Here is a 15,387-nt window from a genome sequence, read left to right on the forward strand (position 1 = left end):
CACCCCCAGCTGTCTACTCTCTGTGTTCATCTGCTGTGTGCTCCTCTGTGACCACCTCCATCCTTATCAGTGGCACTGGGAATCTGTGTCTCTTCTTTAAATTTTCAAAAAAGATGTATTTATTTATTTTTCTCCCCTCCCTCCCATCCCCACTTCTCTGCTCTCTGTGTCCATTCGCTCTGTTCTTCTGTGACCACTTCTATCCTTACCAGCAGCACTGGGAATCTGTGTTTCTTCTTGTTGCATCATCTTATTGCGTCAGCTTCTCTGTGTGTGCGGCGCCACTCCTGGGCAGGCTGCACCTTCCCTCGCGCTGGGTAGCTCTCCTTACAGGGTGCACCCCCTGCGTGGCAGGGCACTCCCCGCTCAGCACTGCCCATGGGCCAGCTCCACATAGGTCGAGGCGGCCCAGGGTTTGAACCGTGGACCTTCCATGTAGTAGGCGGTCGCCCTATCCACTGGGCCAAGTCTGCTTTCCACAAGTATTCTTTTCTTTTGTGAATATGTTAAAATCCTTGAGGCCGTAACATACTAAGAGGTATACTCAATAAACATTTCCTAGCTTCTAAGGTTTGCAAATTCTTCACCTTTAAATTCTTTTTTGTCCGAAATTTCCAGTATATTTATAAGTACTTCCAACATTAGACATTTAGTCTTGTGATTAAAACTCATTCATTCAACAAATATTTACTGGGTGCACTCTATGTAAAAGGCCTGTCATAAGACTTTCATGCATAATAATTAAATATTGGGTGTGTGAAAACATGATCATATTGCTAGATATGATCAGAGATATATTCAGAGTCTTTTCACCATAATTAACTTCCCATATGCACTGCAGCATTTTTTTTATTATTATGATTATCAAGTCTTTATGTTGTTAAAATAAATGTAATTCAATAACTTCATATTTTAAAAAAGTTTTATATTTAACAGGTATTAATGTAAACTTCTGGTTTAAAAATAAAAATTATAGGGAAACGGACTTTGGCCAGGGTTTAGGGCGTCCGTCTACCACATGGGAGGTCCGCGGTTCAAGCCCCGGGCCTCCTTGACCCGTGTGGAGCTGGCCCATGCGCAGTGCTGATGCGCGCAAGGAGTGCCGTGCCCCACAGGGGTGTCCCCCGCGTAGGGGAGCCCCACGCGCAAGGAGTGCGCCCCGTAAGGAGAGCCGCCCAGCGCGAAGGAGGGAGCAGCCTGCCCAGGAATGGCGCCGCCCACACTTCCCGTGCCGCTGACGACAACAGAAGCGGACAAAGAAACAAGACAACAAGACGCAGCAAAAAGACACAGAAAACAGACAACCGGGGGAGGGGAGGGGAATTAAATAAATAAAAATAAATCTTTAAAAAAAATAAATAAATAAAAATTATATAAAACAGTACAAAAGATAACAATTTTGGACTTGAAAATTTTAAATACTGCAAAGACTGTAACTAATGGGCTTGAAATTAATTGAATCTATTTTCCAGCTGAGAGTTTAAATTTGTTTTAATGAAAAAATATAACAAGGTAATTAACTAAAGAAGGTACCATTTTTTTCTTAAAATGAGTGGATACTAGTAGTCAGTTTATAACCAAATTGTTGTTCCTTCAAATGTCTAATTACTCAGAAAAATATTACTGTTCTTGCCACTGTTAAATAAGCAACTGTCAAGTTCATACTCTACTAAATAATGATGAGATGTGTCGGCCTACAACGGTTTAACTTTTGTAGGATTCTGAACCTTGGAAGGGTCCTTGCATCCCAGGATTGTGACTAGATTAGCCAGGTATAAGTTAGATTGAAGTAAAATTTGGTATTATCATGTATCATTATACCATAATTAATTCTATAAAACAATTATGTGAAAACAACTATATATGTGGCATAATATTCATAGAATGTGACTGAATATTAAAATATATTTATTGAAATTGTTTTGAGATAGGTACAAAGCAGAGAAAGTGAGTAGGCAAAATGTCTTAACCAGCAAAACCTCATTTACATATTATTTCCTTTCTACTCCTGATCTCGAATACTGCACTTTCTACTTCAAACTCAGTATTAACATTTATATATACATATACACATATATATAGATATATTTTAGGTACCAGGGATTGAACCTGGGAACCTCGTAGGTGGGAGGCAGGTGCTCGACCACTGAGCTACATCTGCTCCCCAACATTAATACATTTTTAATACAAACCCATATTATAAAACTAATTATAAATTTACATATTATCCTGTGGAATTCACTATTATGCAGATACTTTTTTACAGTTATTTAAATACAGACACACAAACTCACCTATTTGACCCCATCAATATTCTAACAGTTATGGTTATAAAAAAAGGAAAAGATAACTAAACAAGTTTCATATTTCATTTACTAGAATTTAAAAGTAATACTGTAACCAAAGGTTAAGAATTAACAAGTAATTATTATTACTGAAACATTATACAGATGCTTTTTAATTTAGTTAAAAGGATTAATATCTGAAGAACAGAAACTGGCTAGATTGTGACTTCACCCTTTGTATGTGGTCATTTCTTACTAAAAACCTGCCATTGTAATGGTTATTCCAGGCAGATCTTACCCTTGTATATGGCCACTTGTACCTGCTATTATAATGAAAACTTCTATTAAAAGGGTGACCACTCCATTTTCCACTAATAACTATATGAAAAACCTTGTAGCTAACCTTTGTCAGATGGCTTGTTCTCTGATAAAGGTTCTAACTTTGTGATTTACCCATTTGGTATCCACCCCCATCCTGGTTCAGCCTCTTAATGTTTATTAATGAAATAACTTGTACAAACTCCACCCCAATTACCCATTAGCATCCTGATGTTATAAAATCCAAGAATTTTTGCTAATCAGGGAGGCAGTTTTGGGCTATGAGGCCTACTGTGCTTCTCTGCTTGCTAGACCAAATTAACCTTTTCTCTCCTTGAAACCCTGGTGTCTCAGGAATTGGCTTTAAAGATGTATTGGGAGAAAAGAACCTACTTCTGCTTGGTATTAATACCATTCATTAAAAGTAATATACATTTAAAGCTGCCATCTTTTGCAATAACTTCAAAAAATCTTTATTTCTCAATAAAGGGGTCACTACAATTCACTGTAAAAGGATTTCAGTCTATACTGGTATCTTTATAGATTTATAAAGGATAGGGAATTACTTTTCAAAAGCCCATAGATAAGAAAGTAGAAAATGAGGTTTAAAGCAGAGATTAGTAAGTGGTTATTCAACATATGAAAGATACAAAAGAAATAATTTGATAAAATTGTAGACTTTTGTTTCTCATAAATCTTGTAAATAAATCTCTGACTTTAGCCCATGCTCAATGTTATTGTGATTTCTAAGAAAGGCAGTATAACATAGTAATTAAAACATACAATGTTTGCTGGGATCCTTGGTTTCTAAACACCATTTCCTACTAAAAGGAACCAGAGTTCCTTGGAGAAATGGAGGATTCCAGGGTTGGAGCAAGGAAGAGATAATATGAATCTCTTATACCATCAGCAAGGAAGTACTGAAAAAAAAAAGGGGGGGACAGAGGGCATGTCAAAAGGCCACAGCTTGAAGGGGTGTCCCCTGGCAAAATCTGGGACAATTTGAGCAAGAAAATAAATAAGGGGGAGCAGATGTGGCTCAAGAAGTTGAGCTCCTATTTTCCACATGGGAGGTCCTGAGTTTGGTTCTCGGGGCCTCCTAAAAAAACAAAAACAGACAACGAGCACAACAAATGAAAAAACCAACTCAGGGAAACTGATGGGGCTCAGTGGTTGAGAACTGGCTTCCCACATATGAGGCCCTGGGTCAATCCCCGGACACCGGTACCTTAAATATAATAAAAGGGACAATTATGAATTATAACCTATTAAATAGAACAGAAGTCTTTGAGTCTGCACTGATAATAGTTAGATAAGGAGATAAATGGGGGAAAAGGGATAATGCCAAATGATAAATGGGGGCGGGGGGGGGGGTAGAAAATGATAAATGAGGAAGGAATGGTGGGGTTGGAATATCACCATTTTGAAACCATCATAGTAAAAACTGGCTTGGGCATATATCATCAATGGATGCTATAATATAAGGTGGAGAGGGGGAGTTTGATGTGGAGCATGATACTTGCACAATCTCCTAAAGATGCTTTATTAGTTGCAGGGGGAAACAGGAAATAATTATTGGAAAAACTGGACACCTTGACTGGGAGATTAAAATGTTCAGGCCTCTGGATGTGATTACCCAAGAAGATCACAAGGCCAGTTATAAGATATTCCGGCCTGGGATGTATGACCCGAATCTAATCATGATGAATCATGAAACAAACCCAAATTGAGTGTGGGCATTCCAGGTACAAGGAGTATGAGCAAAGAGTCAAAGGTAGGAAAGTACATGTGCCTTGCCTATGTGTGCATGCATGTGCAGAGGGGCTATATTTGGAGAATAAAGAATAGTTTAGTTCAGCTGGTGCAAAAAATACATAGAAGGGAGGGGAAAGGTTTTCTTAAAAAATACATACATATCTGTTCTTTTTAAAAATTAAGTACATCAAATCTTCTGGGTTAAAATATTTACAGTCTCCTTCTTTACCTTACCTTCTTTTGCCTACTGGTGAAAAAGAATTCTAGATGTGGCCCAAAGGATGTTTCTAAAGAGGTAGTTGTAGAAAGAACGCTGGATTTAATAAGAAGAATTTTAGGTTCAGTTTTGGCACTTTCATTTTTGGCTATGTAGTGTAGGTCAAATCATGTAACTTCTCTGAAACAGTGTCATAAAATCGAGCAAGTATACCTTCCTCACAGGAATATTTTAAAGATAAAACAAGATAGTGTTTGTTCAAGTGATCTGTAAGCTATCAAGTGCTACAAAAATATATTTGTACATAGGTGCTAGAATAATTAGACAAATCTATTAGTTTGCACTTTGGCATTCATTCATCCAAATAATTGCCCATAATGTGTCAAATACCATGGCAAGTCCTGAAGATGATAAGACAGTGTCTGCTTTCATGGAGGTCCTATTCTTGCTAGTAATTAGATTATAATGTGTTATTTGCAATGCTCATGAGAGCACTGGGGACAGAGGTGAAGGTAGTTAATTGTATATTTAAAAAAGAACTTCATGCTTTAATTGTTCTGTAAATTGAAATCTTGTTAAGAATTTAAAGTCAGTCAGAGCAAATTTTTATATTGGTACTTACGAAGGAGCAATATCCAGATGGTTGATGCTAAATCCAGAAGAGCAAAAGCCTCCCAGTGTTGTTGATGTGGTGAGGAATGCAACAGCCAAAGAATAATCACATCCTATAAATCCAGCGGCTACCAGGAATACTGCAGGTCCGATCATTCCTAGAGTTAAAAAAGTTGATAGTTGCTTGTAGTACCTTAATATAGTATAAATCAAACTGGACATTACTGCCACCTACTGTAGAAACACTGTACTGCTCAGAAGACTAAGATTATATAGAATTCATGAAAATAACTGCTGGAAAAGATTAAAGTGAGATGTGACTAATATAAACATAACAGGAAAATCTCACTATGAAATGTTATTAAAATTCTACAGTGTTGGAGAAAAAGAGCAAGAAGAGAGAGTGGATGTGGCTCAAGCAATTGGGCACTTGCCTCTCACATGGGAGGTCCCAGGTTTAGTTCTTCGTGCTTCCAAAAGATGAGCAGACAATGAGCAGACAGACAAGGGAGACATTTGGGGGTGGGGATAAAAAAAAAAGCCTTCCAGAAAATAAAAAGAGAATTAAAAAAAAAAAAAAAAAAGCAAGAAGAGAATAATTGAAATAAGTGGTTCTAGAGAGATGCAATAGGTCACAGAATGTGATTTAGAATTTACATAACCAAAGAACACAAACAAAATAATAAAATCTGTTAGGCAAACTTAGGAAAACACACCATCTCGTTTTTTTTTTTCAGGTACCAGGGTCAGGGATTGGAAGCTGGGGCTCAACCACTGAGACACATTAGCTCCTGAGTTGGTTTTTTCATTTGTTTGTTTGCCATTTTGTTTTGTTTTGTTTTTAAGAGGCTCCAGGGAGGGAAACGGACTTTGGCCCAGTGGTTAGGGCGTTCGTCTACCACATGGGAGGTCCGCGGTTCAAACCCCGGGCCTCCTTGACCCGTGTGGAGCTGGCCCATGCGCAGTGCTGATGCGCGCAAGGAGTGCCGTGCCACACAGGGGTGTCCCCCGCGTAGGGGAGCCCCACACGCAAGGAGTGCACCCATAAGGAGAGCCGCCCAGCGCGAAGGAGGGAGCAGCCTGCCGAGGAATGGTGCCGCCCACACTTCCCGTGCCGCTGACGACAACAGAAGCGGACAAAGAAACAAGACGCAGCAAAAAGACACAGAAAACAGACAACCGGGGGAGGGGAGGGGAATCAAATAAATAAAAAAATAAATCTTTAAAAAAAAAAAAAAAAAAAGAGGCTCCAGGGAGGGACCTCCCATGTGGGAAGCAGGTACCCAACTGCTTGAACCACATCCACTCTCCTATCTCAGTTTTAACAACTAACACTAACAAAACACATAGTTCATCACAGGCAGTTAAGCATAAAATACAAGTAACATAGGAAGGAGAATTAATAACTGAGCTGTCAGTTATTCTCTCTGCCCACAGCAGTGCTGTCCAATACCTTTCTGTAATGGAAATGTTATATATATATAGTGCAACTGAAGAATTGTTGTTTTTTAAATTCATCTAATTTAAATTTAAATAGACACATGTGATTAATGGCTATTGTATTGGATAGAACAGGTCCATGGGAAACCAAAAAAGAGAAAATTGGACTGAATCAAAGGGATTTCACTTACAGATATGGAAAAATTTCTTGAGGGTCAAAGTAACTAGGCAATAGAACTGGACATTTCCAGTGATAGGTACTCTACAGAATTAACCTAAACAGGGACCTTTTACAATGTAACTACTAAGTTACAGCCATTAATCACTTCTAGGGATTCAAGTCACTGGACACCTGACAGTTTTAAAATTTGTATTTCTAAAAACAGAGTTGACAAACATGATTATTTAAGGTTTCTTTTGAGTTCTTTTATTTATAGCTCCTCATTTGATAGAATTATTTTAGTAAATATTTTTGGATTGAGACTTTAAATGTAGTCACTGAGAAGAGGGATGGAGGCTTAAAATATTTTCATCACAAGCTCAGAGCTGAAAACTAAGTGATATCCAAAAACTGGGGATGACATTCAGGAAAGTAGGCCATTTTTACTAGTTATAAGACTACGGTGGAAATAATATGATATTATAAATCACTCTTTAAAATGTATGGTTCAAAAAGGATAATGATTTTGTACAGAGATTAAATACATCATAGTGTTTTAAATGAGAACAAAAATAAACATGTAGATAATTGTCAACTAAAACAAAATCTGATGCACTTCACTTACCCATAATGCTAAACATTCTTCGAACACACAGAGTTGAAAAATTCCATCTTGCCCTTAAATTGTCCGCAGCTTGACCCGACAGGATCATACACAACCAACTGCCAAAATAAGGCACTGCAGATAAAAATCCATTCTGAAGGAAAAAAGAAAATATTGGATTAATAATGGTGGGAGGAAACAAAACAACACACACATCCAACACCACTATTCCACAAGAAAGGAAATACAGGGCAATGTGCTTTAAATTTTTATACAGTTACAGTAAGTCTGGCTTTTCAGAAGGTTTAAGGGATTCAGTTCGTGCAGTTTCTAAGAGCCTGTCTCAGAGGGAACCAAGGCTCAGAGAGTCCAGTCTGCTCATGGTAATCTCAACTGTTACTCTGGGACTTGGGTGGGAGCTGCGGGCTTGGGCCATGGTTTCAGTGGGCAAAGATGTCTTCCTTATTAGCCTATGGATTCTCCCCACTGAACAGTTTGTCTCCAATTTTCACTTGTTTAAAAGATATTTAAAAAAATAAATAAAAGATATTTTTATTGTAAAATGAAATACAGATACAGAAAATCATGTAAATCAAATGTATAGCTTAATGATTAATTCTAAGGTGAATACCTTATAGGTCAAGAAATAGAACTTTGCCAGTCACTGCAGAAGCACATCCAATGGTTTTGGTCCATTCATAGCCCCCTTTCTCTCCACGTAAGTAACTGTTATCCTGATTATATAGTAATCACTTTCTCACATTTATTTATAGTTATATTATCCAAATGTACATCCTTAGACACATTTCAAGAATAATCTTCTAATCTCTACATAAATTCTTACAAATCATTAAAGAATCTAAGCTGTATTTTATTTATTTTTAAAAGATCAGTGCAAAGTGAAACCATAACCCAAAGAAACTTTATTAAAGTTGAAAGTGTATCACACACACATGCAAACTTTTAAAAAAACCCAGCATCTCGGAATTGTTATTGGTAATTTCTTCTCCCTCATATCTCCATCTCCAATTACCCAGCACTGTCTGTTGGTATACTGCTTTGGAAAAAAAAGCCTAATCATCCTGATTCTCTCCTTGACTCCTCCCTTCCACCCTATTCCAAGGTCTTCCTCCTATCTTGCCTGGATCATTGCAACAGCCTTCTAATCCTCCCTAGATTGTCCCATTACTAATCAATCTTTTCATTATTTCAATTTCATGCTTCCTACTCTTTAAATACCACCTATCTTTTCAGCTCATTCTCTCTACACCTGGCCACGGTGGGTCTTCCAATCCATTGATCCTACTATCTCTTCACTCTCTCTTTGTTGCTCTCATGCCACTCATTAGTCAGTAGCATTCCAAGGTCAATTATTAAAATCACACCTTTACACAGGTCCGACTTCCTTGCTCCTCTCTCACTTAATCTTACTCCCCTTGTAAAACCACCACCATGGTTAAACTTAACTCTTCTACTCTGGATGGGAGCAGAGAAAAACACAATGCTTACTTGTCTTCCTATAGCTTTATGACCAGGAACCTCAACTGGGCCTCAATGATGCCAGGCAATCACAGTGTCCCTGGTTCATGGGTGACTCATTCACCTAGATGACTGTTTCACACATTTTTTTTTTTTTTAAGATTTATCTTTTATTTATTTTTCTCCTGCATCCATTCGCTGTGTGTTCTTCTGTGTCCGCTTACATTCTTGTCAGCGGCACTGGGAATTGGTGTCTCTTTTTGTTGCGTCATCTTGCTGCATCAGCTCTCCGTGTGTGCGGCGCCACTCCTGGGCAGGCTGCACTTTTTTTTGCGATGGACGGCTCTCCTTATAGGGTGCACTCCTTGTGTATGGGGCTCCCCTACGTGGGGGACACCCCTGCGTGGGGGACACTCTTTGCACGCATCAGCACTGCACGTGGGCCAGCTCATCACCCGGGTCAGGAGGCCCTGGGTTTGAGCCAAATCCGCTTCCCATCACACATTATTCTTTTGCCTCAAACCCTCAACACCTCCTCCCTAGGGTAGCGAGGTTTTGTGGGGCCTGAAATTTACACAATTTTGGGGACCCTCCTCAAGAAAAAGAACACAGAATTATAAATATACAATTAGAAACAAAAGTCAATATTTAGGATGAGAAAGAAATTGGATCAAGTTACCAATTTCATAAAGCTATCAAATATGAATATAGGCAAATCCAGAAAAATAACATTTTTATTAACTTTCTGCCTAACACACTTGAATACTTTTTCTCCTATTTTTCCTGTATTTTTGACTCTCAAAAATTATATATTAATCTGAAATTAAGCTAAACATGAGAGTAATTCAAAGGTATTTAAATACTGCTATTACAAAAAGAAAAAATAGATAAATGACACCTCACTTAATCACTTTTGCAACTCAAGGGCTTTGTCAAAAGAGGGAAAGGCAGGTGACTCAATGGGAGAAAATATTTGGAAATCACATATCTGATAAGTGTTTAAGATCCATATATAAAGAGATGCTACAACTCAATAATAAAAAGATAAGCAAACCAATTTTAAAACATGGGCAAAAGATCTGAATAGACATTTGTCAAAAGAAGAAATACAAATGGCAAAAACATGAAAAAATGTTCAACATCACTAGCAATTAGGGAAATGCAAATCAAAGCTATAATGAGATATCATTTCACACCTATTAGACTGGCCTCTATTAAAAAGTTGGAAAACTGTAAACATTGGAGAGGATGTGGAGAGATAAGAATGCTTATCCACTGTTGGTGGGAACGTGGAATGGTACAGTCACTGTGCAGGACCGTTTGGCAGTTCCTAAGGAAGTTGAATATAGACATGCCATTGGTCCCGGCAACACCACTGCTGGGTATATACCCAGAAGACCCGAGAGCAGGGATATGAACAGATTCTGCACACCAGTGTTCACAGTGGCGTTATTCATGGTTGTCCAAAGATGGAAACAACCCAGATGTCCATCAACCAATGAATGGATAAACAAATCGTGGTGTATATATATGAAGGAATATTATTGCAGCTGTGAGAAGAAATGAAGTCAGGAAGCATAAAACAACATGGATTAACCTGGAGGACATTATGTTGAATGAAGCAAGCCAGACACAGAAGGACAAATGCTGTATGATTGCATTATTATCAACTAAATATATTGTGTAAACTTACGGGGTTAATAACTAGAATATAGGTCACTGGAAAATAGAATGAAGTTAGAGAATGGAAAGCTGAGGTTTAATCTGTGCAGAATTGGTTAAAAGGTTGTTCGTAAATCTTTAGAAACAGAAATGGTGAAAGCACATTATATATAGTGTGCGTAACTAGCAGTGCTAAGATATATATAGGTAATGACAGTTGAGAGGGAAAGTCTAAGGTCACGTATATTACTAGAAATAAAGCTAAAAAGATGCAACATGGGACTGTATAGCATAGCAAAACCTCATGTGAAATATGAATATGGGTCATATTGCATATATGACTGTTTTTCTTTGTTAATGTTCAAGATGCTATATGCTAACATTACAAGATGTTAATATCAAGCAAAAATATAACCAACATGGGAAGTAGATGAGGCTCAAGCGATAGGATCCTGTCTACCATATGAGAGGCCCAGGGTTTGATTCCTGGGGCCTCCTGGTTAAGGCAAGCTGTCCTGAGTGGAGATTCCAGGATTGTTTTCCAGTGCCACCTGAAGAGAAGACAAGCAGACACAGAAAATGGACAGCAAATGGACAGAGAGAGCAGACAACAGGGGGGCGGTGGGAGAGAAATAAATAAATCTTAAAAACAAACTACCAAAGCAAAATATGGACAGTAGTGTATAGTGATATATTACTAATCTTACATTAAGGGAAAAAAAAAGGAAATCTAGTAAGTGAAAGAAACTAGACAAAAGGTACTACATACTGTTTGACTCCATCTACACAAAATACATATAAAAATAAATTAGAAAGATGGAAACAGAATAGCAGCTATGTATGGCAGGGGAAGAACAGAGAGATTGAGAGGTGATTATTAAGGGGTAGAGCTTTTTTATTATTATTATTGGAATAACGAAATGCTCTAATGACTGAAGGGATGAATGCACAACTATGTGATTATACCAAATATCACCGATTATATGCTTTGGATGGATTATACATTTTGGACAGACAGAATGTATGCTTTATTAGTATGTATAAAATTTTTTGAAAGTTGCTGTTACATTGTATTGAGATAAATAATATTGTAATCCAACTACTTTTATATTATAGACACAGAACTTATTGATGAATACGTGCATATTTCTCATTGGAACCCTATTTCTTCAGACTTTTTCTTTTGCACTGGTAGCAATATTTTGTACCATTTTGCCTGAAATGGTTAGAATTTGTCAAGATTAGGATGTGTCAGATATGCTAAGATGTGATCCAGCAAATTAGGATGCATTAACACACATCACACACACATACTTACTGTTTGTTGTTATGCTACAGGTATGTACCCTAACAAGCACAGAAATTCCGATAAATCTACTTCTTATAAGTCTCACCAAAAACAGAAAAAAATGTATGGCTAGGTTATATTGAGTGTATTTCTGAAAGGAGAGAATGCGCATTTTTATTAGATGTTAATGAGAATGGAATCATCCACATACAATTTTACTTGTTCAATTATTAGAATAATTTGCTACAGACTAGCTTCTAGTTCTATACATTTTTTTAAAGGAAGTACCAGGGATTGAACCTGGGGCCTCATACATGTGAAGCAAGCACTCAAGCACTGAGCTGGTTCAGCTCTTCTCTAAACATTTAAACCTTGTTTCTCCCTTACTATTAGTGCCTGTTGACAAAATGTTTTTATTGTGAACAACTTCTGGACCTACTACACCTTTATGTCATGATGTTGGGTAAGCCTGCACAGTGGGTACTTACTCCAAGGCAGCTAATGTTAAATTAATTATATTGCCAACCACATGAATGTATCCCATTAATCCAAACTGTATCTGTAATGCAACTTCTCTTAGAGCTCCAAAATGCTCACAGTTGCTCCTTCAATGCCATCTGACATTAGGTGAAGTGGAATGGAGGAGAAAATGGAGAGGAAAGAGAAGGGTCTTAACTGACTGCAGGTCTCACATCCTGCTTTGTCTATGTTTTACAAAAACATATGATTATTTGAACAGATTCCTAAGACTCCTCTCAGGGAAGTAGAAGGAGCCTGTGTAAGGGCGAGGGCCCTATGAAGCTTGCATTTCTTTAGCTTCCTGGTAAATCTGCTTCTGCTTCTCTATTTTCCTCATGTTTTGCTGATGACCTCCTGGCTTCCTATTCCACTGAGAAAACAGATGCCATTAGAAGAAAAACTCTGTAGACTTCCCTTTCATCTACCTACCTAATTGCCTTCCCTTCTGTTAGCCTAGAGGAACTACCCATGCTTCCATGACATCTGGCTCCTCCTTGCCAGCACACCATGGCCATTCTCTCATATCTACTGAAAGATGTGGTTCCTCTCTCCTCTCCCTCTCCACATCATCAATTTCATATTTGCTACTAGATCAATTCCCATCATAACACAAACGTCTCCCTTAAACAAACCTACTTTCCTCAAACCCACTTTCTCTAACATCTACCACACCATTGTGTTGCCCACAATCAAATGCCGTGAATGAGCTGTCTACAGCACCGTCTTCAATTCTTTTCTTCTTAGTCTCTCTTTTATACAATCAGGCTTTTAGTCCCTTTTGTTATCACTGAAACTGCTTACTACTAATGTCAAGGTCACAATAATAGATGCATTACTAAGTCCTGCCTATCTCTCCTTCCTGCTTGATGCCCTTTCCTTAAAGTATTTCAGGGTATTGCACTCTTCCCACCTCACTGGTCACTCTTTCTCAGTCTCCTTTACTGACCTCTTTTGTCAGACACAGTTTGTAGGATTCAGTCCTTAGTCCTTTTTTTCTGTTTACACTCACTTTCTTGGTGATCACATCTAGTCTCACAGATTAAATACAGCTTCCACATTTATATTTCCAACTCAAACCTCTCTCTGGAACTTCAGATGCATTATCTAGCCTTCTACTGCACAACTCTGCTTGGAAGTCTAATAGGCACCTCAAACTTAATATGATCCAAAGTGAACTCCTGATTTCCCTTTTCTAACCTGCTACACCTTCAGCCTTCCCCATCTTAGTGATAACTCATTCCTCCCTACTGCTCAGTCCAAAAATCTTGGTGTCATAGGTTGACTCCTCTACTTCTTTCTTATAATCAATCTGTTAGAAAAACCTGTTGGCTTTACCTTCAAAATATACACAAAATATGACCATTTCTCACCATCTCAAGTGCTACCAATCTGATCTGAGCCTCCATTATCATCTGCCTGGATTACCACTAGAGCCTCCTAACAGGACTTCTTGTTTCTACCTTTATCTTGACAATCCATTCTCCACACAGCAGTTAGAATCATCCTTTAAAGATGTAAGTCAGACCATGTCATGTCACTCCTGCTCAAAACCCTCTAAATAACTTTCCAACTCACTTGGAATAAATTCAGAATTTCTACAATGGCCTACCAGGCTCCTTATGATCTAGCCCAATACTTCTCTGACCTTATCAGCTGTTATTCTCCCCCTTTGCTTATGCTGCTCTGCCATAATGACCTCTCTGAACATGCTAGGCATGCTCTCCCCCTGGGATTTTTTTTTGTTTTTTCCTGACTAGAATGGTCTTTCCCTAGATATGTGCTTGTTTAACTCTTCTCTTCCTTCAGTCTTTGCTCAAATTTCAACTGATCATTTGTCAATACTGAAACCTGCTCCCAGCACCCCCAATTTTCTCCATGCTGCTCTACTTTTTCTTTTTTCCACAGAACTCATCACCTTCTAATACACTGTATAATTTACTTATTATGCTTATTACCTTTCCCTCCATGCTAGTGTAAACTCCACAGGCCCCTTGCTCTACACATACATACTTTTCACAGCTAAATTCAGGATTTTCCTAAATTTCACTTCCTCTGGAAGGCCTTTCCTGAATTCCTTCTCCCAGTTATGTAGCCCCATTGTGTGTCCCCATTACCCTGTACTTCTCCCATCATTACACTCAGAAGGCATCCAAAGGGAAGAATACGTCTTCCTTGTTCTGCTGTGTTCTTAGCACTGATAGCAGTCCCTGGCACAAAGATGCTCAATAAAAGTTTGTTTAATAAATATGCCTATGTGATCCATTTCTAACACCAGCAATACAAAGTATGGAATGCCTAGTTTTACAAGAGACACATTATATGAAACTTGTTGCAAGTTAATTAAAAAAGAAGGGCGTACATTTGACATTTGGTATCAGGAGCTTTCTGTCTTTGGCTTAGATGTTCCTACTTCACCAGTAAGTCTGCCAGGTGCCTGGTGCGCAGTGCATGCTTTGCGCAGAGGAAAGAGGCAGTTAGGTGATACAGAAACCTCTATTTTTTCCCTTTTCTTTTCCTTTAAATTACTGCCTGAGCAAAATGAAAACACCAGGAGATATGAAACAGAAGTTATCATGGAAATGTTCAATTTGCTTTGTAGGAAATTATTTGATAGTCAACTTTTCAGGAAATTGCAAATTCTGTAAAACGAAGAATACACCCTCAAAGAAAAAAAAAGTCTTGTGGGAAGAAATTTCTTTTTCTATTAATTTTTCCTTACCACAAACTTAGGTCAAGTATAAATGGTCTAATTTTGATGAACAAAAATCCTTTTACAGTCTGAGACAGACAGCTAGACTTATTAGCATTTTATACACTTTAAAGGTAGAAAGGCATTTTACCAATGATATTTAAAATTTGGTAATAATCCCATTTAAGCATCACTGATGGTAGAGACCAGTAAAACTTTTTTTTTTTTTTTAAAGATTTATTTATTTATTTAATTCCCCCCCCACCCCTGGTTGTCTGTTCTTGGTGTCTATTTGCTGCGTCTTGTTTCTTTGTCCGCTTCTGTTGTCGTCAGTGGCACGGGAAGTGTGGGCGACGCCA

At 38.1% G+C, this 15,387-nt stretch overlaps 1 protein-coding gene across 2 annotated transcripts in view; it reads right to left on the reverse strand.

Annotated features, from left to right (window-relative positions):
- Positions 1 to 15,387, reverse strand: part of SLC17A5 (solute carrier family 17 member 5) — an 80,525-nt gene that overhangs the window by 22,462 nt on the left and 42,676 nt on the right. For both annotated transcript variants that reach the window (XM_058307043.2, XM_058307042.2), the window contains exons 8-9: positions 7,413 to 7,545; positions 5,198 to 5,345 (exon numbers count right to left, since the gene is read on the reverse strand). In XM_058307043.2, coding sequence (XP_058163026.1) covers positions 5,198 to 5,345; positions 7,413 to 7,545 — 281 coding nt within the window. The remainder of the gene's footprint in view (positions 1 to 5,197; positions 5,346 to 7,412; positions 7,546 to 15,387) is intronic.

The sequence above is a fragment of the Dasypus novemcinctus genome, chromosome 11 (genome assembly GCF_030445035.2).
Source record: "Dasypus novemcinctus isolate mDasNov1 chromosome 11, mDasNov1.1.hap2, whole genome shotgun sequence".
Taxonomy (NCBI): domain Eukaryota; kingdom Metazoa; phylum Chordata; class Mammalia; order Cingulata; family Dasypodidae; genus Dasypus; species Dasypus novemcinctus.